Source organism: Trematomus bernacchii, unplaced genomic scaffold (genome assembly GCF_902827165.1).
Source record: "Trematomus bernacchii unplaced genomic scaffold, fTreBer1.1, whole genome shotgun sequence".
Classification (NCBI taxonomy): domain Eukaryota; kingdom Metazoa; phylum Chordata; class Actinopteri; order Perciformes; family Nototheniidae; genus Trematomus; species Trematomus bernacchii.
The window spans coordinates 3,978,058-4,004,648 of record NW_022987531.1 but is presented as its reverse complement, the minus strand read 5'-3'; the positions used below and the strand labels follow the sequence as shown (position 1 = coordinate 4,004,648).

The window sequence follows — 26,591 nt, the reverse complement described above, 5'->3', positions numbered from 1 at the left end:
TAAGTAAATGAGATAGACAAGATGTTTGGAAGTTAAGGCCTCTTTTGGCACACATTTTCCATCGGCCTTCCGCTGACTGTGACTGCCAAACACTGAAGGAGTATAAGCTCCATTTGTTTTGAAAGAACAGTGAAACACTGCAGATTTCTTGCCAAAGCCAGGCTAGGGGCACACTATGTGAAAAGCAGTGATGCATTTGTCTAACCTCAGTCCTAAAAGAAGATGCATTTAAGCAGAGTATGTCCCATGTGCATCTATCCGCTTCTTTGTCCTTCTCAGTCATGCAACACACGCACCATCCACATAGTGTGTGATATGTAGCGGGGCTCCTAGCAGCACATTGTGTCGTAGAAAGCCTCTTCAACAAGGCTCCATTCTTCTCAGCCAATGGTGGTGTTGATGGGTGCAGAGAATTACCACTCTGACAGCCGCTTCCTCACTGTCGCTATTCATAGACCTCGACAGCCACACACACACACACACACACACACACACACACACACACACACACACACACACACACACACACACACACACACACACACACACACACACACACACACACACACACACACACACACACACACACACACACACACACACACACACACACTCTCTCTCTTTCCCCCTATAGTTTTCCATCACAGCTTGATATGCGTATAAACTCCCCTCTGACAGACCATCTGTGGCTTTAAAACCACACTAGGCTCTGTTTTTCTGCAAAGGGATTGGGGTTTATTTAACAACAGCAAAGCTCACCTTGGAAATCTAAATCCAAGAAAGAGAATATGGAACAGGATAGACAAAAACAAAGTAAAGGGAGATGAGTGAAGGGAAGAAAGGAAAAGGAAGAAATCAATTGCTGCTCAGTTCATTACCTCACCGCTTTTCTAGCTCCCTAGGCTTTTGTTCTGCTCTAAACAAACTGCATTTATCTTTCTCTAAACCTCTCAGCCTTCATCAGCAATCAACAGCATTTCCTCCTCCTTTCTTCATACGCTCTTTTTCCAAATCATTTATCTTGTTTCCTCTTCTATCATTCATCCTGCTTAATCCTCAAACACAACAAAAAAACGAAAAGCTTTAACTTGAAAACAGGGATTTTAGTCTATGCAGACCATTGACATGCACAACAACCTACAGTATAGAACACACTACAGGAAAGGGAAAGCTTAATAATTACGTTACAAGTCCAGCAGCAGGCAGGTTTTCTAAAAGACACTAAACAAACTATTTACTCGACTCCGAATATTAACTAATATTATTTTATTGACTTAAAAATGATCGTATTTATAACGCTAAGAAAAAAAAAACTCTGTTCCATGGCGGACCAATGGCTGGAACTGCAACAAGAACAACTTTACGGCAGCACTGTCCAACTCTGTTCACAGTTTCTGATCCACTAACAAGTCCTTAAACACGGCAGAGCCCATACCGTGTTCCTGTTAGTGTTTACTTCCTGTCTGTAGCCCATACCGTGTTCCTGTTAGTGTTTACTTCCTGTCTGTAGCCCATACCGTGTTCCTGTTAGTGTTTACTTCCTGTCTGTAGCCCATACCGTGTTCCTGTTAGTGTTTACTTCCTGTCTGTAGCCCATACCGTGTTCCTGTTAGTGTTTACTTCCTGTCTGCCTTCTTCTGGTGATTTATCTGACGTCCAGCGGTCCGTCTTTTACCCTCTTTTACTTTCTCTTTCTTGATCCTCCTTAGCAACAGTCATTATAGTCCTTGACAGCGGTCTGTACTACTGTATTAACCTGTCACATGTTCTGAATTGCCCAACCAGAATCGAGTATTCAATTAAGCCGTGTAATAAGCAGTAGTTATTAACTTGCTGGATATTTATTTTCAAAATGGACGAATGGCCAGAAAAAATCTAAATGGTTGTTGTGTTTGTAGCTTGTAGTGCTGACCTTAAGAACTTCGCAAAACCAATGAATGAAGATTGTAAATGTGGTTGACTTTATAACTTGCACACAGGTGAACCTACCTGCTTTAATATTGTGTGTTCTGGTAAAACTCTCTTCTGATCTTCATTCAGTCCTTTTAAAATAATCTACTTGAGTAGGGTGCTCTTTGATCGTACGGTGTGCTGATATGTCTACTGGTTTTGCTCTGGATACAAATGTCTCCAGCATATGTTGCACTGCTCACTTAGGAACATTCCCTTTAGCTGTGATTTGGCACTGAGGTTGTTTTCCAGAACTCAGGTGAACAATCTGGTCACCGTCTGCTTCATTAATGCAGCTGTAACATCATTAAAAACACTGTGATAAAAGCCCCAGTAATAGGGACATTTATGGCAAGAGGATCGTACAGATTTATACAGAGTGCTATTTTTTAAAAGACCAAATATACTGAATTGTGAAGTTTGAGCATATAACTGAAACAGTTATAGCTAATGTGATATAAGAAGAATTAGTCACTATAGCATGACTATAACATAAGTTCCTTATTCTCCAAGTCGAGTAACGGACATCGGTCAAGTTGGATACGTCGATGAGCGTCTATTGGCCATGTGTTGGCGGCCTCTTCAGAACATTCCGCCGCTTCCAACATCCCCCGCAACCGCCTAAGCATGTTGAGCCGAGTGTGTCGGGAAGATTATCCACACTGATTGGTTGTTCAGTTTAAGTGATTGAGCAAATGGGAAGAGAAATGGCTGTGAGGATAACAGGCAAAAGGCAAAAGTCAACAGGACTATAGCCCATTTCGGTATTATATCAACCTCTTACTAATGTTAAAAAAAGAATTGAAAATATCTCATGTGTTTTCAATTAATCTTTTAAGTGTGTGTGAATAAATCAAAGTGTAGACTAAATTACACCATCCACTTTGTGGAACCATCCATGCAGAATATTGGCAAGAGCCTCAGAAAGTCAAATACCGACAAAGTGTTTTGGATTTGAAATAGAATAATGCAATAATTAATCAGACCACTCATGTAGCAAGGACGTAGCATTATCAAAGCGCTTAATACTTTTGTAGGCTACTTGTATATTTTAATTTATGAGAGAGCAATATGAAGGATATCAAAGCAGGTGGAGGTGGATATGGTGTTGATATGGATGTTTAAAAGGAGGTCCATGAAGCACACTCAAATGAAATAGCCACAGATAGAAATATTTAGTTGTAGCCTGAAGCAAGTGAGTGATGAACACAAAGCAGATCTCCCTGTCCAAAATGTGTCTGTGTTACAGTAAGCAGATGCAATGTTATAACAATAATACAAATAGCCAAATTACTAGTGCTTATGTTGATCCCACCTGATCTTTTTCAGAGGCTGGGAGGAGCATTTTTCCCACAAAACTTTAAAAGGAAATCTTCTTAAATCCAGTGACACATAGTCAACTGTTGCTATCAAGTCTCCTTTGCAGTTGTTCCTTTAAATGCTAATACTGTGGAAAGAGAGACACAGCTTGCAGACATAAACGCCACATAAACCGCAAAGCCAGAGTAAATCTGGCCCTGGGTCTTATTGATTTTTTGGAACGGGTAAAAAAATAGAAATAGGATTGGAGATTCCAGGCAGTGCTTCAGGTGTGTCTGTACCATCGCACTCACTCTCTCTGGCTGGTGGGACTTCATGCTCCATTTCTAGTGTGTCCCTGTCCTTAACCTCGACCTTCCCATTTCCCTCTCTTAACCTGCTCTCCACCCACTCCTCCCTCTCTCCATCCAACTGTTGCCCAGAAACTGTTTTCCTCCCCTAACGTGTAATTATCTCATCCCTCACCTTTTTCTTCCACCCTCCCTGACCTCCAATTCAGATCAAGTGCTTATTGCATTCTCCTTACCTGTCTTTATAGAGAGACAGAGAACAAGGGCGGAGGAGTTCTCCTGCAAGGTTGTAATCATATGTTTTGTAATTGATGTGTTCGCCAATAGGCTAGTGCTCCCTGATGCTGGTTAACAGCAGCACGAACCAGCAGGCTGTTAGCAACCCTTTTTCTGCGCAGCAAGCTAATCACAGCTGTAAAGCAGTATCCGCCTGCTCTGGTTGAACGTCCAACGAGGCAGTCTTATTGTATGAGAAGTGATCTTAGGAGACCAGGCTGAAAAAACATCTGAACCAGTGTTTTTCTTCCCTCTATGAAGCAGAAACATCCATGGAAAATGCTTCTCTTTGAGATGATGCTGGAAATGTCAGTGCAAGTCTTTATGATTCACTTGACATGGCTGAGAAAAAAACAACTTTCTGTTGAGTTTAGAACATGTGAGAAATGTCTTTTGACCTTGGTTTGTAAACACAGGAAGAAGGAAAAAGTCCTGGCATTGAAAGCTGCAGTGAACTTTATTCACTGTATAAAGAGCTGTGGTGGAAAAAAATAATCTATTTCACATTAAAATATTTATTTCCAGTGGTTGAAGTCTGTAATACTTAATCATTTGCATGGCCTTTTTTTTTTTTTTACAAGTGTTAAATACATTCTGAAAGATACTGGCTGCATTTGAATTAATGAACATTACCATTCATTTAAAGTTAGTCAATTACTCTAAGAAATGCTTACACGTCGTTGTGTGTGTCTGTTTTCTATTTATGTGCAAACTGTGTTTAGTGTATGTACACATACTTTTTTAATATCTTAATGTCTTTTAATGTTTTAAAGGGGACCTATTATGCAAAATCAATGTTCTCATGTCTTTTATACATAAACATGTGTGCCTTTTTTTAAAGAGATTCTGAAAGTTTCAGGAAAAAAGATTCTCTCACTTTTTATAAAAACCAGTCTGAAAATGAGCTGATCAGATTTTGGCCACTTTATGATGTCATAAGTATTTTTTGGCTTGTGTAACCATTAGCCAATCACCAACCAAGGTAACCTCCCCCCCCTTATCACCTGAATCTCCTCCTAGAGCACCATTGTGTTATTTTTAACCAAATATCTCTCAGAGGGGCTTCAGCACTTTTGAAACAGGGCTGAAACAGAGGGGATTATGGGATGCTACAATGATCTGTTTGGTATTTGGAGCCAAACACTTCAGAGACATGTTTTGTATATATCTGAGACCTATAATATATTGATGAAAAACAGCATAATAGGGGACCTTTAATGTTGAATGTATGTGATTCTTATCTTCTGCAGGATGGACTCCAGAACAAATCTTCTTACGGGGACAATAAAGTATATTGTATTGTCCCCTAAATTATGCTTCACTTTAAGCATTAACATAACTTAAAAGGGACAGTTCAGTAAATAATCCAGTTCTGTCTCTTTGTCCGGAGTCGTCAGAAATCAAAAACAAAATCACAATTTCTACTGTTTGCTTTTTACATAAGTGATCTATTGCCATACAGATACGAATTGCAAGAGAACGATTTTTTTTATAAATGTCTTTGTATAGGTAGATCAAATGTAACCTATAATTGGTCTTTGAAGACATTCTGAACTGATCCTGCCTGCATTTCAATTATTGCACATTTCAACATAAATCCAAATGAATAAATGTCTCTTAGAAATGCTTATACAGTATTTATTGAGCCACATATCTGTACACAACTAACTTTGATTAATGAGGCTCAAGGTGAGAGGGAGTGTAAAGGACATTGGTGGGAAGAAGTTTATGAGGAGGAGGAGGAGGAGGAGGAGGAGGAGGAGGAGGAGGAGGAGGAGGAGGAGGAGGAGGAGGAGGAGGAGGACATATGAAGGGTGAAGAGGAGGAGAACAGGACACTGTGCAGATTCAAGGAAAATATATACTTGAGGGAGAAAATGGTGAGTGACAGTAAAGATGGGAAAAAAATTGAAGGACAAAGTAGAGTAGAGGGAATTATAGAGCGCAGACAAATACATGTTCTGAGGTGAAGGAAGAGAAAAAGCATTACTTGAAGGATAGAAAATCTATGGTGTAGAAATATAACAGAATAACAACAATTAGATATGTTACGTACAAAGCTTTTAGGAATGATACATCTCAAACATCAAATGACAAGAACAATGTAACACTTTGTTATTTTTAAAAATTATTATTATTTTCACTTTGTAATGCTGCTGCACGCTCTTAAAAACTCACTCCAATAATTAAAATGAATACTTCCAAATAGAGTTATTGAAGTTATTTGGTATAAAACACTAGATGTGTCCAGGTTTGGCGAGTAAAGGATTACATGTAATCAGGATACAAAAATAATAGGTTAAAAAAAGAAAGAAGATGCTTCCTGTTGCATTTGTTGAAAACTGGGGGATTACTAGCAGGAATAAAATGTTACTAAAAACCTAAAAAGAGGATATAGTGTTTGTTGTAAAAGGATCAGAGGTTACATTTTTCTGTCGTCTTACGTAATACACTTAAGTAAAAAACATCTTATTGTTATTTTTTTCTTTCTTTTATGTATTGGCATTGCATTTGATATTGAGGTAATCCAAATGTAACAGAAGTAATCAGGTTACCTTACTTTTATATATTTTGATATGTTACTGATCACATTTTTTACATGTAACTAACAATTGTAACAGAATACATTTTTTAAGTAAGTATTATGTTATGTTATTATGTTGCATTGTTGGAGAAGCCTGTGACATAAGATTTTCAACTGCATAATTACTCTGTAGCTATGTCAGATTGACAATAAAGAACCTTGAACCTTGAACCTTGAAGCTGCCCAACCCTGATGTTTTCATATTACAATATATAGTGCAGAAACCTATATATTGCTATGTTGTTGTTTTTTTCACAGCCCAACTCAAGATTTGTTTGCAGCATAAGGGTTAACAGTAATGTGAATCCACAATATAGCACTATATGTATACAATTGGGCTATTATTGTAAGGCATTCATATTTGTTCGCTTTTTCAGGCAATGCCCCAATATTAAGTCAGATATACTGGCACAAGAAATCTGATGTGGTAATTACAACTTGGATGTTGACATAAAAATTATTCACAAGTCAAAAACTGTCATTTGCGGTAGCATCAGGAGTAAAACCACCAGACTCAGGGACAGTTCTATCTCACACATGCTCCGCCCTCTACTGGACTCTATGGGTACTACTCTCCTCAATGATACGCAAGCGTTCACACACTGAAGTTGTATAAACGAAGCCGGACACGGGTGCGTTGGGCGTCTCGTCGATTGCTCTTCTGCAAGATGCCCCCACCTCACCGGATCCGAGCGATTATTTGGCCGCAGCATCGGCCAAATTAATATCCTGGTCCACGGTGTGGCCGCCGCTGCTTGCCGTGTGATGTCCCTGGCCACAGTGGGATCACGCCGCGTGGCACATTAAAAAAAAAGACCGTGATGATCTCCTGGGAGCCCCCGTGTCTACGGAAGGGCTCTTTGGATCGATTTCCTTGGTCACGTGGATGAGGAGAAGTATAATAGCTCCGATTAATGCATTTCACCGTTAATGTGAAATACAGCGTTAATACGAAGGCGGTGCGTTCAAGGACCTCCGCAGAAAATCAGCCCTTTTAATGTCGGTTCCCCATAAGCCAATCTTCCTTTCATGGAAGGTTTGGCGGAGGAGAGGGCCACCAGAGAGTAGCTTCTTAGCTGCGGCTCCACAGCTCCTTGCATGTCCCCTAAAACACAGTTTTATGGGGAATGGAAGCTCAGCTGTGTACTGACAGAATGGGTGGACACGTTACTACGACTGGGTTACTCACTCCAGTTCTGCAGCATCCCTCCTCCATTCAGGGATGTAAGAGAGGCAAATCTATCATCCCAGGAGGAGATAGGTTTCCTTTCAACAGAAATTCAGGCCCTGTTGCAAGAACGGTGGGTTACGTATTGTAACCCTAGTTCTAGAGTGATGTGTGTGTGAAAAATGCATTCAATAAAAACGATTGCATTTATCCCAGAGTAAGAGTCATCTCTCTCCACAATTCCCCATAATGTCTAGTTGAAATCGGCAAGATCCGTTTCATACGATGTTAACTGGGCACCCATTATGAGACACGATTCCTCACTCGCCGCCCCAGTTGTAAACTCCAGTAAAGGAGGCAGCCAGTGGGCGTGCAAGTGTGATAAACCGCAGGAAGTGCTGTCAAAGCGCTATGCGGGTGCAGGGACATTAAGGCCGGCGTGTTGTTGTCAGATATGCGTCGCCTGCAGAGGTGGTTTTCCGGCCTTCGTTTAGATCCCAAGAGGCACAAACGACGTCTGGTGACCATCCCCCCCCCCTCAGTGGAGGGCAACCTCCGATACTGGGGGTCCCCAAAACATCTGCGGAGGGGAACTCCATTGGGGCGGGTGACCTCTTACGTCATGGTGTTCACAGATGCATCCGTGACAGGATGGGGGGGGGGGACCTGCCTAGAGAGAGCTATAGGTGGTGGCTGGCCTCTGACAGAAACTCGGCACATCAACCTTCTAGAGCTACGGGCAGTAGTACTGCTCCTACAGCACTGCAAACCCTTACTACAGGGCAAACATGTGCTGGCGACAACCACACCACAGAGGCTTACATCAACAGGCAGGGCGGAGTCCGCTCCGCCGTCTTGTTGAGCGCAGCGGAAAACCTGTGGTTGTGGGCCTCAGAGAATGTTTTTTTCTCTAAAGGCCCCCCACATTCTGGCTATCCTATTTGCATGCTCTACGCCTTTCCACCGCTGCGTCTCATGCCCCACTCCTGGAGGGGGTGAGACGAGAACAGTTGTCGGTCATTCTGGTAGCCCCAGGTCGCCGCTCGGCACCGTGGTACACAGAAATGACACAGATGATGGTGGGCCAGCCCTGGACAGTTCCGGGGGCGCTGTCTCAGGAAGCGGGTGCATTAGGGGTGTTACCCACTCTGGGCCAACCTCTCCAGGCTTGGCTCCTGAGAGGGACTGGCTGAGAAGGGGTGGACTGTCTGACAAAGTTATACAGACTATCCAGGCAGCAAGGGCGGGATCCACCACAGCCTGTTACAAGACGAAGTGGTTGGGATTCCTACAGTCACTGGAACTGGTACAGCCGGGTGATTGGTTCACAAACCATCGACCTGAGGGACGCTTACTTTCATGTCGAAATTGGTAGAAAGCCAAAACACAGGAAGTATTTGCGTTTTGCCTTCCAGGGGATAGCCTACGAGTACAACAGACTATCGTTCGGCTACTCCCTGTCCCCACGCACGTTCAGCAAATGTGTGGCCACAGCGCTTCAGCGGTCCAGAGAATGGGCAGATGCGGGGGCGACACTCAGACCGAACCCCTCCTTTGTTCCCAAGAACCTAAGGAGTTAGTTCAGGTCGAGGGCTATACAGTTAGACGGCTTTAGTCTTCCACCCCATACTGGGGACAAGGAGCAACACAGGACTGGTGAGGGGGGGGGCTGTGGGTCAGTAGGCTGTATCTGACCCCCCACTGGACATAATGCACTTATGTTTTCCCATGCTCCTTAGGGACCCGGGAAACATGGTGCGCAAACCCAAGCCTTAACATTTATTACGTAGCTGATTAAAATCATAAACACATAAATAAAGTACTCGAATTTCACTTACCGCAAAACCGCATTCATGCACCGTTTGTTTTAACCGCAGAGCGAGTCACAATAGTCCGATATAAGCATGAAGAACAAACAAACACGGCCGAGTTCAAGTTAAGTTCCGCCGATGAGCTGAGCAGAGTCCCTGTAGCATCACGGAGCTGCTAGCAGAGAGACAAGAAGCTTACAGCAGCAGTCACTGGACAGAGCTGTCACTCAATGTGACCACGCCCTAATTTATGCATAACTTTAAGACTGAATATTAATTAAACAAATTAGTTGAGAAAAGATTCACCCCCCAATCCATAGTCATGAAGGGTGAATCTAACTATACAGAGAATATGGTTTTTTGAACCACGATGTAAACATGTTTATTTCTGCTGTAAAGTTGGGCATTTTAACATGGGGGTCTATGGAAATTGCTCCCTTTTGCAGACTGCTCCTACTGGCCACTAGATGAACTGCAGTTTGAGGCACTTCCTTATTGGCCTCCCGGCTCTGCCCCAGAGTTTCCCGCTTGCAGTAGAGGCACTAAATACTAACATTTCCCAAACCAGTTTATTCATTTGGGTTATATTTATTGGAATGGTTACGTTAAAGAAGTATCAGACACATTTAGTTAAATACATTATTCTTGATATATTTTTAAACTAAAATGATTACTATAACAGTTCATTTCCACCACTCATTGTTGACCATTATTCATTTTTTTGTCTCTCTTTCTGTCTTGAGGGACATTGGTGAAATTATTTCTATAAATGAGGGTCTATGAAAGTGATCTGAACCCCAGAGAGTGTGTGTATCCACGTAGAAAGGATATGCCTTTGTTTGTTTGTGTGTGTGCGTGTGCGTGTGTGTGCGTGTGCGTGTGCGTGTGTGTGTGTGTGTGTGTGTGTGTGTGTGTGTGTGTGTGTGTGTGTGTTTGCATCAGGGGAGTCAGACTCCCTGTGCTGTGGTCTGCCTGTGGTGATAAGCAGACGATGAAAGAGCCTGCCACTCTGTGTGTGTGTGTTTTTGTGTGTGTGGGTGTTTGTTACCTGCTGCGTGTTGTTGGAGGGGAGAGGGTTGGACACCATTGGTCCAAAGATGTCCAGGTCCTTGTTGATTGGTGAAGCACCACCCGAGCCATTCCCACCACCCTCTGGAGGATCTGACAGAGATAGAAACAGATTAATAATCTGTTCCCAAGAAGCTCACCATATACTGTAAACCTGGCTTTTTAGGAATCATGCAATATTATTGAAAGCCTATGAAGAGCTACAAAATAGAACTGGTGATGAGGTACTATACAGTATATTCAACCACATTTAGAACATTAATCCAACATTAACAGACTTTGTTTTAATCAAAACAATATGACTTGTACTGAACCATTAGATATATTAATGGGACATAAATAAAGACAGAAACCCAGTAAAAGTGACGTCACTGACAATCTGACCTCTACATGCCTATGGAATTAAGCATTTCTTAATTTTCAATTACTATGCTTGTTAATTGGAGTATCCTCAAGAAAATTATGACTATTGAACTCCTTCACTACCGAGCTTTACCCGGGAAATTAATTCATTTCAGCTTTTCATTTGCCCTTGAAAAGAAATGGTGTTTAATTACAAATATATTTGATACTGTGTCACAGAGCTGGTTTATTTTTGGGTGCTTTCATTAAATGTAAGGTTGGGGAGTCTGATATTCTACAACTCTAAAAAGACACAATTAGGTGAAACAACAGGCATTTTGAGATTAAAGTTGTAGCACAGAGCCCAGGTGTAATTAATAATAAATGGGGCGAAGCCTGCGAGCAACTCAACTCGAGCACCAATCATACATTAACACGTGACGCACCTCGTCCCTCTTACAATCAACCAACACATTCTCCTAAACATGCTGCTCTATTTAAGCTGCCAGGTCTTCCTGCCTCTGCCTCCTTAATGCTGCTGCTGCCACTGCTGTGTTCACTTGCTATTGCTACGTTCATGTTGCTGCTGCTGTGTTTCATGTTGCGGCTGCTTGCCTGCCCCACCACCACCCCAGCTTCCACCTGTAGGCTCGGGGGATAGTTATCTAATCATCACTCAATGTTCTTTGTAAATCTGTGGAGTGATGAGGCCCGAGCCTAGACGCCAAACTCAAACTATATGCTGCTTCTAATAAACATATTAAGAAACACGTGAGTTGTCTGACTGAATGATTAATGTCTACTTTCCATGTAGGTGTGCCAGTTCCAGGGCCCTGCTGCGCATGGTGACCCACTGACATGGATTCCTGGTGCATAAAATGTAATGCAGCTACCACCATTATTTGTATCTGTTCCATATTTTTATTTTTTTTGTAGGTCTATTGTCTCTGCTGGCTCACTTCCATTGTTTACTCAAACAAAACAAATGTAATAAAGGTATGATTAATATCATTATTAACAACTTTCCATTTTGCCATTTTTACATGCCAAAATTCCTGCTAGAGAAAGCAATTGTGTTAAATGTCTCAAGTGACCATGGACCATAGAATATATGACCAGTGATATAATACATGTCAAATGTACCTGAAGTTCTGATACCATACAGTCATTTTACAATTAAATATTATATTATAGGAATTTGTTGATTTAACTGATTGCCATATTAACTATCTTTTGTATTAGAATACCTGAATATACATCACTTTTAAAAGTCAATACAAAGTTTGTAGCTTTTATTTTCCTTTTCAAAGATGAGAAGACCAATCAAAATCCCTCTGAAAACCTAGCTTAGAGTGACGACTGGAAGAAGAGAGACAAAGCTATCTGCAGTCAGCTACTTATCAGCAATGTAAGAGCCTTATTGTTACCTTCCAGAAGACAAAGACTAGTGTCCTTACTGGTGTGTTGTCTTTTTTCAAACACATAGGTTAAATAAAGGTAGAGCTGATCTTAGTATGCAGTTTAAACTATAGCATCATTTAGTACAGAATCTTGTTAAATCCAGTGGCGAACCGTCAGGGCCTTCAAGGTATTCAGAGAATACCCTGTAACACTCAGATAAAACAAACAAAAAATCGATTTAATTATGTAAATAAAATGTATATAAAATGAATAAATGTGAATCGTATCTGTGTTGTTGATCTGTAATATTACAGTGTTACGTTGATTTGTTTGTCCTTCTCGGCCCATGCACTACGCATTTCAGTGGTTTTGTGTTAGAAAAGAAAGCAACCAATCAGATCTTGTCCTGGGTCTCTGGGTAGAATATCCTTCAACCAAGGTATTCTATATCCTTGATAGAATGCCCTGGCCGTTGCACTGAATGAGAGCGTACATTTGGACTGACAGTTTGATCAACCAATCATATATTGATTTGTAGCCAAAGGGCGTATTCTTTCAGAGTTCCCCTCGGTTCCAGGGTACTCTAGAAGGCCCGCTAGTTCACTGGCTCGAGACAGAGGATCTAGATGAATGCGACGAAGCAATTCATGCCGTTTTATTGTTTTTAACGTTGAAATGGCAAGTGCAACAGGTGAAGATGAAGATGTTGCCGAATTGTTGTGAGTACCCTTTTCAAGACGACAATTCAGTGAAAAGACGGACATTATAATGCCGGGGGGGTGTCTACAGAAGGTCCAGTTGTGATAGACACGGTTCGCCACTGGTTAAATCCTGTTACCTTGTTAAATGCGGCAGCATGGTCAGTGGCCCTATGTATCAAACTATGACCCTCCACCTGCCCCTGTAGCATCAGTTATGTATTTGCAGTGCTGCCCCTGGTGGCAGTAGTTATAGAGTGGTGCAGTGATGATGTCTTTCTGTAGGCCAACCCTGAAGTCTAAAAGCCAGCGGGATTTCAGAATATTTCAGAAAACAAGTGTGTGGCAAACACACATTAATGAGTCATACACTTTTTGTCCAGCAGGATAATCTCCACATATTAACACTACCTTTATTTTAGTTGAAGCATAAATGCAATCGCCAGAAGTAAAAAGCTAACGTGCTATAAACGGCAAATTGATAATTGTATGACTTCACGTCAACACAGCTGAGCTAAAGGCAGACTCTTGTCCAGTGTGGCGACATTTCGTACAATCATTTCTCTCACAGACATTTCAGCTTCAGGAGTTGGGGTTATTTACTGAGGTATTCTATGTCGTAGAACAAACGGGAAAATCTCATGAGCTAGTATAAACTACAGACCTTTTTTTGGGAATCTAACCAAATACTCATTCCACATGACTTTGAGACAGTGAAACCAGGGAGAGCTAAAATGCTAACTCATTTCCGGGTTAAGGACTCATTTCTGCACTTCTGTAAGAGGATGTCACAGTGGATGGGTGGGTCAAACAAACACTACCAGGAAACAGGAATTTGTTCATTATGATACCAACATACTTATTTTAAACTTAACATATTCCTAAAAATAACCGTATAGTTTTGTCTCATTGCTAACAACGTGTGGAAGTTTATCATACTACCCTGCACATAAAACAATTGACACGAGAGAAGCCAATATTTCCTGACAATGCCTCCCTGTATGGATGGAGGTTGGGAGTGCCAGAGAGAGACCCCTCACCATGGTGCATGAGAGGACACCCCCAGTACATCATGTACAGTCACCACACAGAGAGAGAAAAGGAGTGTGACGGAGAGGCAGAAGGGGGGAGGAGAGAGAGTGTGTGAAAGGGAAGAAAGAGTGAATTGTGTGTGTGGCTAAGAGCCAGCGAGCAGCAGAGGTCATTTATATAACCACAGCGATGAAACATCCATAATTTAGCCCTTTTAAAGTGTGAACAAGACTGAGCACCATGAGTGGGACAGCAGAGTAAAAGGAAAGGCATTTACTGCTAGAAGGCTGGGAAGATAATTCGACATCCTTTTAAAACCATTACATTTTCATCTTACTTATTAGAACCAGTTTTCAAAGAATTACTTGGAAAGGATCTTCTTCATCCCGCTCTCTAGCCATCAAATCCTGAGGCACATTTCTGAAATTGGCCAGTTTGAATAAATGAGTTAACTTGACCTTAATGTCCTTTATGACCTTGGCTTTTACTTTGAAAATGCATTTGTAAATTGCTGCTTGAAGATCAGAGCCTGGTATGATCATGCATATTAGAGGCTAACAAGAATGACAGGTGTAAGTCACATATTCAAAGAGAAGGAGAAAAAAAGGGTTCCATATACATTGAATACCCTTCTATTCTCAACGCCCCCCTCTTCAACAAAAACTCATTCACCCATTGCCATGGAAATGAGCCACAGGGAGAAAAGAGCCCATCATTATCATCACTGCCATTTCGGGCAATGAGCCCACCGTCCTTTATTACGGGGATATAGCTGTTTCCTTAGAGCACTCTCAACTTCACCATGGAAACCCTTACAGTCCAGGATAGTGGGTGACTGCCTGGTGTGTAGGGGCCTTTATAATCACCCCCACCCCCTTTTGCCTACACACACAACCATTTAGCAGTGGGAGGCTGTCACATTAAGGCACAAGGGGTACATCTTGACCTGATTAACTGCATGTGAATATATGTTTTTAATAAATGTGAGAATGATCTCCCAATCATTGAAATGGTAGAACATGTTTTAATAGTTTCTATAGTGATGTTGCTGCTGCCATACTTCTCAGAGTTGAAGAATGATTTAATCAAAATGCACAACAAATACAAAACAACAGACACAAATATTCAACATTTGCTTTGGTAACAACACGTTTGGTAACAGAGACAGGAGGAACTGCCATGGAGACCACCAGTGGCCCAAAAAGCCCAGGCTCTCATTACATAAGATGACATAATATTGCACACTTCATGTTTGTTTAAGGTTTGTTGAAGCGTAAATGGAATCGGCAGAAGTAAAAAGCTGATGTCAGGCCATAAACATCACAGTCACCTGACTTCTTGTCACCACCGCTAAGCTAAAGGGGGACTCGTGTTCTGCATGATGACATTAAGTAGTCTCATTTTGCCCCTTGTAAGCAACCATTGTTTTTAAGACACATACTGTAGAAGCTTCGGACATTTACGAGTGGGGTTACTAACATATTTTATGTTGTAGAACAAAAATTGAAATAAAGCTTGGCCGAGAGTGGGTGATGAAGTCACCAAGTTTGGTTCTATGAACACGGGGAACTTTCAGAACCTGCAGAATATTGCTTCTCTGGGACAACGCAGTGAAGGGAAATCATTACATGTCCAGAGAGCTCAGGTGAGCCTGACTCCAAAGAGTTGTTAGTGTGAACCACAGATCTTATTTCAGGCATTTAACCAAAACATGTTGAAAAAACGTTGACTTGAGGCTGAAATGCTAATTCTTTATTTTAGATAACCAGATTTGCTAATGATGCAGCTAACTTTTTCTTCCGCCATATTTATCTCTGTCTGGAGTACAGAAGCCAGAGGCCTTTGGCAAAAAATCGATATGTCTGATCATGCATATTTTAAAGGTTCGGACAAAACATTTATTGAATGGAAACAAGCAGGAAAAAAAAATGCCTCATCCCGGGTCCCTTTAATATAAGTAGCCCTTCTCCCAATTAACAATACTGAGAGACACATTTGACTAGAGGTTAAGACAGGTACAACACAAGGACAGTTAATTAGATTAGACAACATTGAGGAAGAATCCTGATTATTCTGTCTGAACACAAGTGTTAATTCAGCTCATCAGGACCATTACTGCAGGGAAAGACCACGGTAAAGGTGAAGACAGGAAGAACAGCCAGCTCCATCTACAAACGTTTCTGAAATTGATTCAGTGGCTCCTGAAGAGAGCTATTTTGAGAAAGCATTTATCATAGCGGGACTCCAAAGCTATCCAACAACACCTGAAAAAAAAAACAAGTGTGAAGTGTTTTTCTTATGTATAAAAAAAAAAAGCATTACTAATAATATTTGAAAAAAGCTAATATTGTTTGGCATACGAAGCAGACAGAGCATGGATGGAAAGATAATTGGTCTCGCAATATTCTTTCCACTTTCGTTTGAGCAGAGCCTGCTAAATTGAATTTAAATGAAGAAAAATTGTTGATACAGAAACTAAAGCAGATCTTTGATCGCAGCGGGAGTAATGTAACCGGAGAAGAGATGGATGGAGAGACGGGGGGGAAGTGTGAGTGCTGAAGGCGTACTGCCACGTGTTTGACTTATTGATTATGTGTGAAATCTCATCCACTCGACGTGGCTGGAAGGTGTGTAGCATTAGTTATTTATAGCAGGGCTTTCACACTCGGGAATGTTTTATCAATGTTGCATCCAATGGCTCTTTTTCTACTGTCAGTGCAGCTTAAACTCAGCATAGTCTAAATAAAACAATAGATAAAGTATAGACCTGTATTGGGAGATAAGGTGCAACTACACATTGATGGTTACAACCCTGAGCCAACCATGACTTGCTGTGTTTTCTCTGTAACCCTAACCCTAATCCACTAAGGTTAACCAACACCAGCACGCAATGTCCTTTTCAGTTTAGGGTGTTTTTAGTAATAGCATGATTGTTCAATATCACCAAACTTGAAGTAATGCCTAATTTCCACTGCTGGGTTTGGCTCAACTCGACTAAACTAACCACTGTAGATCGTTCTCCTTTAGAGTAGGCGGGATTCTCAACTGATCACCATGGTGTGCCAGAAGAAATGGCTGATTTTTGAAGGCTATTCGTATCACACTGGTGGCAATTCTTTTTGACCAGTCAGTGGTCTGCAGTAGAATAACTTCACCTTTAAGTATCATCTGGATTTGACTCTAGAGACTGAGGTGGTAACAAAATAATTCTAGTTACAGGCCACAACTTTTGCTAATAGAAGACCAAAAATGGCGAGTCGAGTTCAGTAGAAACATGCAGTGTAAGAATTGGAGAGCTACAAGAATATGATGCCAATGATAAATGTCATTACAAATTAACATTAGCCAGATGGTGTATATTTTAAAAGGCATAGTTTTTATGGAGTATGCTTAAAACAAACCATGGTCTTCTCTACTTTAAAAGTTTAGTCTAGACACCAGAAAACAAATACAAATACTTACTTATTTTTCCTTATTTTCTGTAGATTTAAGATCTAACGCCACACAAAGCGATTGAGCATAATTTCTTCCCTCCTTCGAACCACCTTGCTAGTGCTATAGCTTGGTTTTACTCAGTACGCTTTTGAGATGGCAATTGCTGACAGACATGTCTTATCAAGCCATTCCAATTAAGCCAAGCTGACAACATATTTTCTACAATGATCCTCTAAAATGTTACTTTTTATCTTTAAACTTATTGAAATGTTCCCAAATTCAGAAATGGATCATTGCATTGGTTTTTCAAAAAGGCAACATTTTATCCTCAAGTGAGTATGACGGGTTGTGAAACACCATCATGTGTGTTTCAGATATAAAAGGAGAATTTTAGTTTTCTTTTCTTATTTGGAATTCTCATAAATTCTAATTAAATAGTGAACTACATTAATAGACTATTTTGTGGATCCAACAGTATTCTGCTCACAGTTGTGTCAGACATGTTGGCCTGAAGCCACCATTGATGTATTAACTGCCAGATGGTATAATAAGTAACTGAAGTGCATCAAAAGATCTCTGTACATGACTAAAATAAAGTCTGACAACATTGATCCTTTCCCTTTTAATGTCAATTGTTGCAATATCAAACTACAAATGTTATTACATCATCCAGCACATATCGTTTTATAAAAAGAAACTGGCATGTGAGGCAGTTGTGTGAATACAGTTTTACAAGTTATTATATTGTCCGAGGGTGTTTCTGTATATTTTGCATTGGTAGAAGGTTGGTAATGTCTTACCCAGGCCCAGCAGGTCCACAGCTGGCTCTGCGCTCTCCTTTGGACTGGCTCGGTTCTCTGACTGCAGGGAAAGACAAAGAGAAAGAGAAAGACAAAGTTACAAATAAATGGTCATATGTCTCAAGAACCTGACACACAAATCTAACAGTAGGATCCCGGTCAATGTCGCTTTAGTTTAAGGGTGTCCAGTACCCCCACCGACTGATATGTTGAGCAGCTGAGGAGCCCGTCAGTGTGAGAAATCACTCTCGGCTGTTCAGCTTAAGAAAATCAGTGCACAAGAAGAGAAACGTAAAAAAACCAAGCAAACCAAAAAGTCACACTTGAGTCTGCGCCTTCATCACTGGTTCTTTCTTTTGAAACCATCATAATCTGAACAATGATACTTTAATTCGACAGTTTATTTTAATTTTTTAAAGGGACCTTGTTTGAACAGTCTATAACGCGGTATATTGATATGGTGAACAAGTCATCAAAAAGTCTCCCCACGAGGTATTATTTTGGAGTAATACTCCTGTCCGACCTACAGTATAAATGTAAGTCCACTATTGACACTCTTTACAACCTAACCCTTTAGGCTGTGTTTTGGTCTCTACCTCCTCAGGGTAGTATCAAGCAGTGTTACCAATTATGACTTAGATGTGGTGGCGCCATAGTGTAATTTGTGTTATCACAATGACAGTGGCTCGAAACTTCAAATTTTCGTATGAAATTCAAACATCTATTCTTGTCATATGCTCATTTAAAAACTTGACAGAAATGTCCCTGTACAAAGAACATGGAGCTTTTGGCGATGAAAGAGACTAGAAAGAGTATTAGTAAGTAGTCAGAAAGATTGACCATTTTAAATGCTTTCTTTAAGTAAATCAATTAGCTGACAGACAACAAAATCAGAACAACAACAATATTGATTAATTCCCTTCTTCAAAGCTACAAAAATAAAAAGTGTTTGGTGATTACAACTATCAGTTATTTGTTAGTAATATACCGCCTGGGCAAGTATGGATTTAATGAGCAATAGGAGTTATTCAATTGAAAGAAAATGATTGGAGAAAATGAAGGGAACAAAAATGGAAGAAAAAGGAGAGAGTGAAAAACAGAAGGGAAGATATATAAATGAAGAAGTCAAAGAGTGGGAGAATGAGACAGGAGAATGAAGAGAGGATGGGGCAAGATAAAGAGAGACAAGTCTGGAGAGAAAAATGTGGTGAGAGAAGCGAGGGTACAAAAGGTTAATACGTGGGCCGTGAGAGATGTACAACGCTGGTAACAAACCCAATTTCCCCGAAACAAAAGATCGATGGACCACATTAAATTCAATGTCGTTCCAATCCAAGGCAATGAAAACAATTACCGTGTCCACGCCTAATCAAGAATGCATTGGTTGCCTATTGATGTGTTGGGACTGCAGCACGAGTCGCAGCAGGAAGGTCGTTTATGTACAGCAGCAAACACTTGGTTAGGGCTTTGCATTAAATAACAGATTTTATGAGATATTGTGTTTATTAAAACCAACCAACTACAAAAAGGACGTTTTCTGACCAAGCTACATCTTTCATATTTATAGAGATTTTCTATGCATATATATTCATCCTTAACCTTAAACCTTACGCTTCTTATAAGATTCAAAGTGAAACCATCATCAAATAAAAAATGCGTGTATCCATAGAAAACCTGCAGCATTAAATATTGAAGAGCTCTTTAATGCTTTTGGGGGGTTTTCCCTTTCCTGTAGTGTGTTGTATATGTTTTAGTGCATGTAAATGGCCTGCAAAGACTAACGTTTCTCTCCCACACACTCCCCTCCTGACTGAAACGCCTCCTTTGCACTCCTTTGTTTACTTCCATATCACAGTAACACATTGTACATGACTGGCTAAGGGGCGGTACATCTTTAAGCGTTTGACTAATCACAACAGAGCGGGTCAGCTAACCAATCAGAGCAGACTGGGCTCTGGTTTCAGACAGAGGGTGAAAAGAGGTGCTGCAGCACAGGCAGTATGAGACAAATAAAGAACTTTTTGAACATTAAAGCATAGAAACATGTCAGTGTAAGCCACAAAATACAATTATGTACTTGAAAATGCGCATAATAGTGCTCCTTTAATGACCAATTCTCAAACAAAAACATATATGTGTCATTATCAACCAAACTCATATTGGTCCAACCACAATAAGCAATTCTCCTCAGAAAAGCTCACACTTCTGTTAAATGTTGTGCTGAGAGAGAGCGGCCCAAAATACATTCCTTGGTATGCCAGTCCTTTGATTACAAACCTTTTAGACCATGCACAGTGTAACACAATTGAGATCTTGCAATACTACAACCCACACAGCTGCTTTCATACAGAGAAGAAACAATTTTAAAAATCCCAAATGTCACTCAGCGTAACAAGCTTAAATTCCCCACTGTATGTTAAGAAAGATTTGGACAGACATGCTGCCAATATTATTCTTGAGACGCTTGGAGACGTGTTGGGTTTTCCATTAGTTATCTGGGATGACATCAAGTGATGCGGCTGACAGGCGGCTTGCGGCAGACTGTGATTGGGTGTCAGGCTCAGTTGTGTTTGAAAAGGAGAGGAAGTGGAATTGGAATGGAGGCCAACAATCGATAACCACAACCCCCCACCACACCAACCAAGAGGTGAATAGAGTCTTTGGCAATGAAGGTGATGCCAGTTTGAATAAAAGTCACAAAGAAAACAAACCTGTCGATGTCCGCTGTCACTCTAGATTGAGTCAAACACACACGAGACAAAGCTATCAGCCAACAGCTGTCACATTGGACTACTGAAGCCAAGACAAAATGGTTGTCTCTTTTTATCTTCTTTTACCATACAAAGTCCACAGCAGTTAATTAGCAACAAAGTGATCAATGATCAATTCCATTTACGGCTAATTGAGTACAAACCCTACTCTACTCAACCCTTTTCATTCTGAGCGTTTTTTGGCCATAACTCAAAAAATCATATTCCAATCAGGACAATTTCACACAAATATGTAATTGGATGTAATGATTAGGTGAAGTCATTTTGGACAGACATGGATATACAGTAACAATGCAACTTGTCCAGTCTTCAGAGGCTTACAACCATTAGGTGGTAATTCTAATATCATTATCTTAAACTAAAACTAATGCAAATTAAACTAAAGACTTTCTCTCAGTGTTCCACATAAAAGCCTGCAAAAAAGGGGACATTTTGTCGTTTAAGATGCTGTTAGGCTTTTAATGTGAAACACATGGATGAATGGGGGAATTATGTGCAAAAAGTGAACACTTGCCTGATAAAGTACAAAATCACTTTATAAATCCAGTGTTTTTACTCTACATTTAAATGCCATTCCTGCACAGACATTTCACATGATATGTCTTCCAGATAACAACATGCATCATGCCAAGGTCACTAATGAACAAGCTTAAATGAGAACAACATTTCTGTAAAAAGATAAACAAGGCCACATGTTGTTGAGAATGACGGGTACTAGGCAACAACATCACTGCAGGGATCTTGCAGATTCATTGCAAGCTAACAAGATATGCGTGAGTGCCACAGTGTAAAATATCAAGTTTGAGACAAGCTACAGTGTAAATAGAACAAAACATTTGCAACAAATCTGCCACAACCAATAATCTATGACTAAAAAGTATGATTAATGACAACTGGCTTTGACTGAAAAAATATGATTTTGAACATATTTCAACCCTCATTCGAAACAGCCAAAACATGCAGTGTCATCTCTTACATTTGTTTAAATATTATATTTGGGCCAGTTTAGCCTTTATATTGAGTAGATAGATTTGATTTATTTGTTTGCATGAAGATGTCTTTCGTTGAACTGATCTAACACGGAAAGAACAGGATATGGACATGACTATAGTGGGACCCATTCCAGTGGCTATTGAGAAAACCTGGAACAGTGACCATGTGGATTATATATTTTGGACTATTTTTCTGGCTGGAACTGTTAAATGCATTCACACACGATGGACTTACTGATAAATAGATCATTCAATATACTGTATTGTTTTTGCTGCATTTAAAGAGATTGTTTTGTGGTATGTTTGAGAGTGTGGATGTAACTAAGTTTAAATGAGATTTATTGCAATGTTAAAAGGGGTCATGTGATCTATACCTGATATTGTGATAGCTGTACCCTTTGTAGGGCACAGACCATTCAAATTAACTGTCTCCCCAGCAATTTAGGGCCCGTGTACACATAGCGCCTTTTTCGGGCAGAAAGGCATGGAACTGTGCTCTTTAATTGTTTCTATGACAACGACAACGTAACACTTCCGTTATACAACAAACTAGCATGCATTTTATAATCTGTTAGTGCTACAGTAATATACTTTTTTCTGACACAGTTTTTTTCACTACCAGAAGATGCCAGCTCTCATACTATGTATAATTGAGCTTGACTAATATATTTCAGAATCTGGGGAGCACTTCAACAACTATTTCTGCACAAAGGATAAAACCTGGTACAAAGACAATCCACCAAGACACTCAGCCTTAAACAACACAGAAACCAACTGTCCTCCCTAACCCGTATGAGAGGCAGATGAAACAAACGTCTTATCCTCTGAGGAGAGGCAGAGCGAGGTGATAAAACAAACAACGAAAACAACACTTACTGGGACTGGAAACAAATAGAGTGGAAGGTGAGATGATGACTGCAAATTGGAAAGCAGGGAGAGTGGGAGACAGAGTTAGGGAGAAATACAGAGGACAGGAAATAGAGGAGAGTAGAATGAGGTCAAAAAAACCTGAAGATGATTGAGAGAGACAGAAAACAGATGAGTACAGACGGTACAGCTGACAGGCCGGTCTGCCAGGGCAGCAGAGGAGGAGGAGGAGAGCAGTACTACTGTACAACTCTGTCTGATAGATGATATACAATACTCAGTAAATACATATTTTATTGTTATTTATATTCTAGTCATAAGTCTTTTTTCTATTTATGATGATAATAAAAGGAAAGAAAAAAGATATCGATCTGAATATCTATTTTATCTATTCTTTTATTGGACATGGTTACCTAAACTTTGTATGTTCATGTAAATAGTTTAATCTATTTTTTGTTAACTTAAAACATTTTGTTTATGTGATTTAGGGAAGTTATGCAATCCTTAATACAAACTCTTATTGTTACTGTGTTGCAAAGTGTAAATGCTGATGCGTTAAGCTACTGGTGATAAAAAAATGAAATAAAAAAATATGTTTATATAAATATATAAATATATGTATTTTGTATCTTTTGTTATTGGACATTTTTACTTTAACTTGTTTTATGTTTATGTAAATATTTGTATTCTATTTTTTTTTTTATTCTATAATGGAGCCAAACTTAATAAAACCTTTAAAAAATATTGTCCTTCTTGGAAGAGAGAGAGGTGTTTACCGGGGAGGAAGGGGAAATAAGGAGGTCAAACTGCCAGGAGAGGAAAAATAGTGAGGAGGGCAGGAGGCATTTGGGGGAAAGAAGAGGATGTGAAGCGATGGGGAAGGAAGAGCAGAGGAAGCAGAGAAGAAAAATAGGAGAGCGTGACAAAGGGAAGGAGGGAGATACAAAGAAATGGATGGTGAATTAAGTGAAATGTGTTGAAAATGCATGTCAATACAATACTGTAGTCCCCTGCTCTACTCGACAAAGTGTGTGTGTGTGTGTGTGTGTGTGTGTGTGTGTGTGTGTGTGTGTGTGCGTAGCACTGCAGTAAGTTGGAGTCTGTTTAGTGTGCCTGGCTGCTGCAGTTCTGCACCATTCAACACAATCTGTCACTCAGCTGGTGGCCTGACACTGTCACACAACGTGACACACACACACAATCCAAAGGGTTTTGTCACAGAGAGAATCTCTCCTGCAAGCATCTCTGCCAAGCAGTTATATAATCACACACACACACACACACACACACACACACACACACGCACGCACACACACACACACACACACACACACACACACACACACACACACACACACACACACACACACACACACACACACACACACACACACACACACACACACACACACACACACACACACACACACACACACACACACACACACACACACACACACACACACACACACACACAACTGCAACAACCCTCACAAATGTGGGTAATGCATGCAATCTTCCGCAAACAACCCCAAAACACACACATACACTATGAATTTATGCATCCACAGAGACACAAACACACACTCGAGTGTTTGAGGAAGGTCACGGTTTGGTCTGACGGCTGATGCGTGACGGTGCTGTTCAGGGACAGAATACTTAATCAAATCAAAATACACACACACAGACCACACACAATACACACAATACACACACACACACACACACACACACACACACACACACACACACACACACACACACACACACACACACACACACACACACACACACACACACACACACACACACACACACACACACACACACACACACACACACACACACACACACACACACACACACACAGCAATTTAAACAGGGCGTTTGTTGGTTGTTTTCAGAAGTGAATCTTATTTGTTGCTTAAGTGGCAGCCGGCTTCATGTGAGAATTTGCTTGGTAGATTTAGAGAACACACAGAAGTGCAGCTGCTTTGATTCAGGGAACACACACCTGATGCCCAACTTGTCTAGAGGACACACGTTACAAACTGGATTTGATGTTCACACAAACACTCTCAAACTAATTCAGAGAAAACACACAGTTGGTTTAGGACAGTGTTTTTCAAAGTGGGGGGCTTTCATAAATCAAAAATTCCAAAATGATTGTACTGACCATGCTACAGCAGTGAGAAGCAGAGGTGGGGCTATGGGTGTGTTTCACTTCGGTTAAATGGATTCCTTGCGTCCCTCACTTGCGTTGTTTCCCTGCGTCTAGTCCCTCCCACCAGGGAAGCATGGTGAGACGCAAGGAAACCACGAGAAGCAGGGAAATTAGTTTTAAGAGCAATGGGACGTCGTTTCCTCAGGAGCGTCACGTGACGTCCGTCCGTTCGTCTGACAGCAGCCAGATCAGTGCATGCGCTGCATTGTCCAATCAGTGAGCGATACACAGTAAGTGTCTGAGGATTTCACCGGAGGATGGATACTCAAGATGGCGCAGACAACTTCCGGTGATACCGAGACCGAGGAGCGAGGAAATGAAAAATAAGAGAAGTGAAACGCACCCTGTGGCTTCATCGTTATCAGGAAATGATCGTATAGGGCGTACACACTGAGCCGTTTGGCCCCCCAGAGCGTTCCGTTTGCAGATCTATCCACCTTGGGACCCGTTATCGTTTGTGGGGTCCGTTTCCGCGGTTCCGTTACGGCCTCGTGTGAACGAACGGGCTATACGCGAGAGAAAAGTAGCAGATACAACCCGTTTCGTTCTCGTGTAAACACCGCCTCAGTAGCATATAGACTGCTGCATCATAGTGGGGGACATGGGTTTGTGTTGATGGGTGTGTGAGGGATGGGAGGTGGACCATGTTTGCGTGTGTATCTGTGCATTTAGTGCAGTTGTTCTCAAACTTTTTCTGTCAGGCTTTGGAAAAAAAAAAAGTTGGGCCCCCCCAACACAAATAGGCACGTAATGGGCTAAGTTAACATTTATTAAAATACACCAATATGAATGTGAGCATTCCTTTCAAAAAAATCCCTTTGCTAGAACATTGATAATAAAACAATGCTCCATAAGTCTGTGTGCTCAAAAAAATTAATACATAACAATTGTGCAATCCCTTTGCTAGAACAATAAGTTGTAATACTTTGCAATCTGTGCAAAAAAATGAAAAGAAAGAAAATGCTGATATTTGGCAGAAAAGTGTGTCTTATCACAGGTGGCTGCAATGAGCCTGTGTTGCACTGCACATTTCTTCAAAACAGGGTTGCAGGCTCAGTGGCGGTGCCAGAGATTTCTTTTGGGGGTGCTGTGGGGTAGCTTGACGTTTCATAGAGGGTGCTCAAACATTTAGGTTTTCCCATTAATGTACCGGTCGCTACAGTGGAATTTTCTACTGCAACACTCCCCACGCAAAGACACAGTGTACCCGCGACTGTTACAATGAAGGCTCGATAATCAGCTCACGGCATATAGGTGTAAGCAGGGGTAAGAAGTGCTATTTTTATAGGTGGTGTGTGGACCTAATACCCTCTAGGGGGGTCCTCACCTCCTCTAGGAGGGTCTGGGGGCATGCTCCCCCGGGAAGATTTTTTTTAAATATTGAAGTTAAAAGCATCAATCTGGTGCACTTTGAGAGCAAAATTAAGAGATCTATGGATACCTCTCTCAACACCCATTTGAAGCAGAACTGTAAACAGATTTACTTTTTCTTTATGGATATTTTACAAATCACTCCCCTTTTAAACTGTATTCTTGTTTTACTGTCATATAGTATTTCATACC

General features: G+C 40.8%; 1 protein-coding gene across 3 annotated transcripts in view; it reads right to left on the bottom strand.

Moving 5' to 3' along the window:
* LOC117475737 (stromal membrane-associated protein 1-like) overlaps window positions 1-26,591 on the bottom strand; it is a 128,440-nt gene that overhangs the window by 10,956 nt on the left and 90,893 nt on the right. For all 3 annotated transcript variants that reach the window (XM_034122058.1, XM_034122068.1, XM_034122078.1), the window contains 2 exons: window positions 18,175-18,235; window positions 10,447-10,559 (listed from right to left, as the gene is read on the bottom strand). In XM_034122058.1, the coding sequence (XP_033977949.1) occupies window positions 10,447-10,559; window positions 18,175-18,235 (174 nt within the window). The remainder of the gene's footprint in view (window positions 1-10,446; window positions 10,560-18,174; window positions 18,236-26,591) is intronic.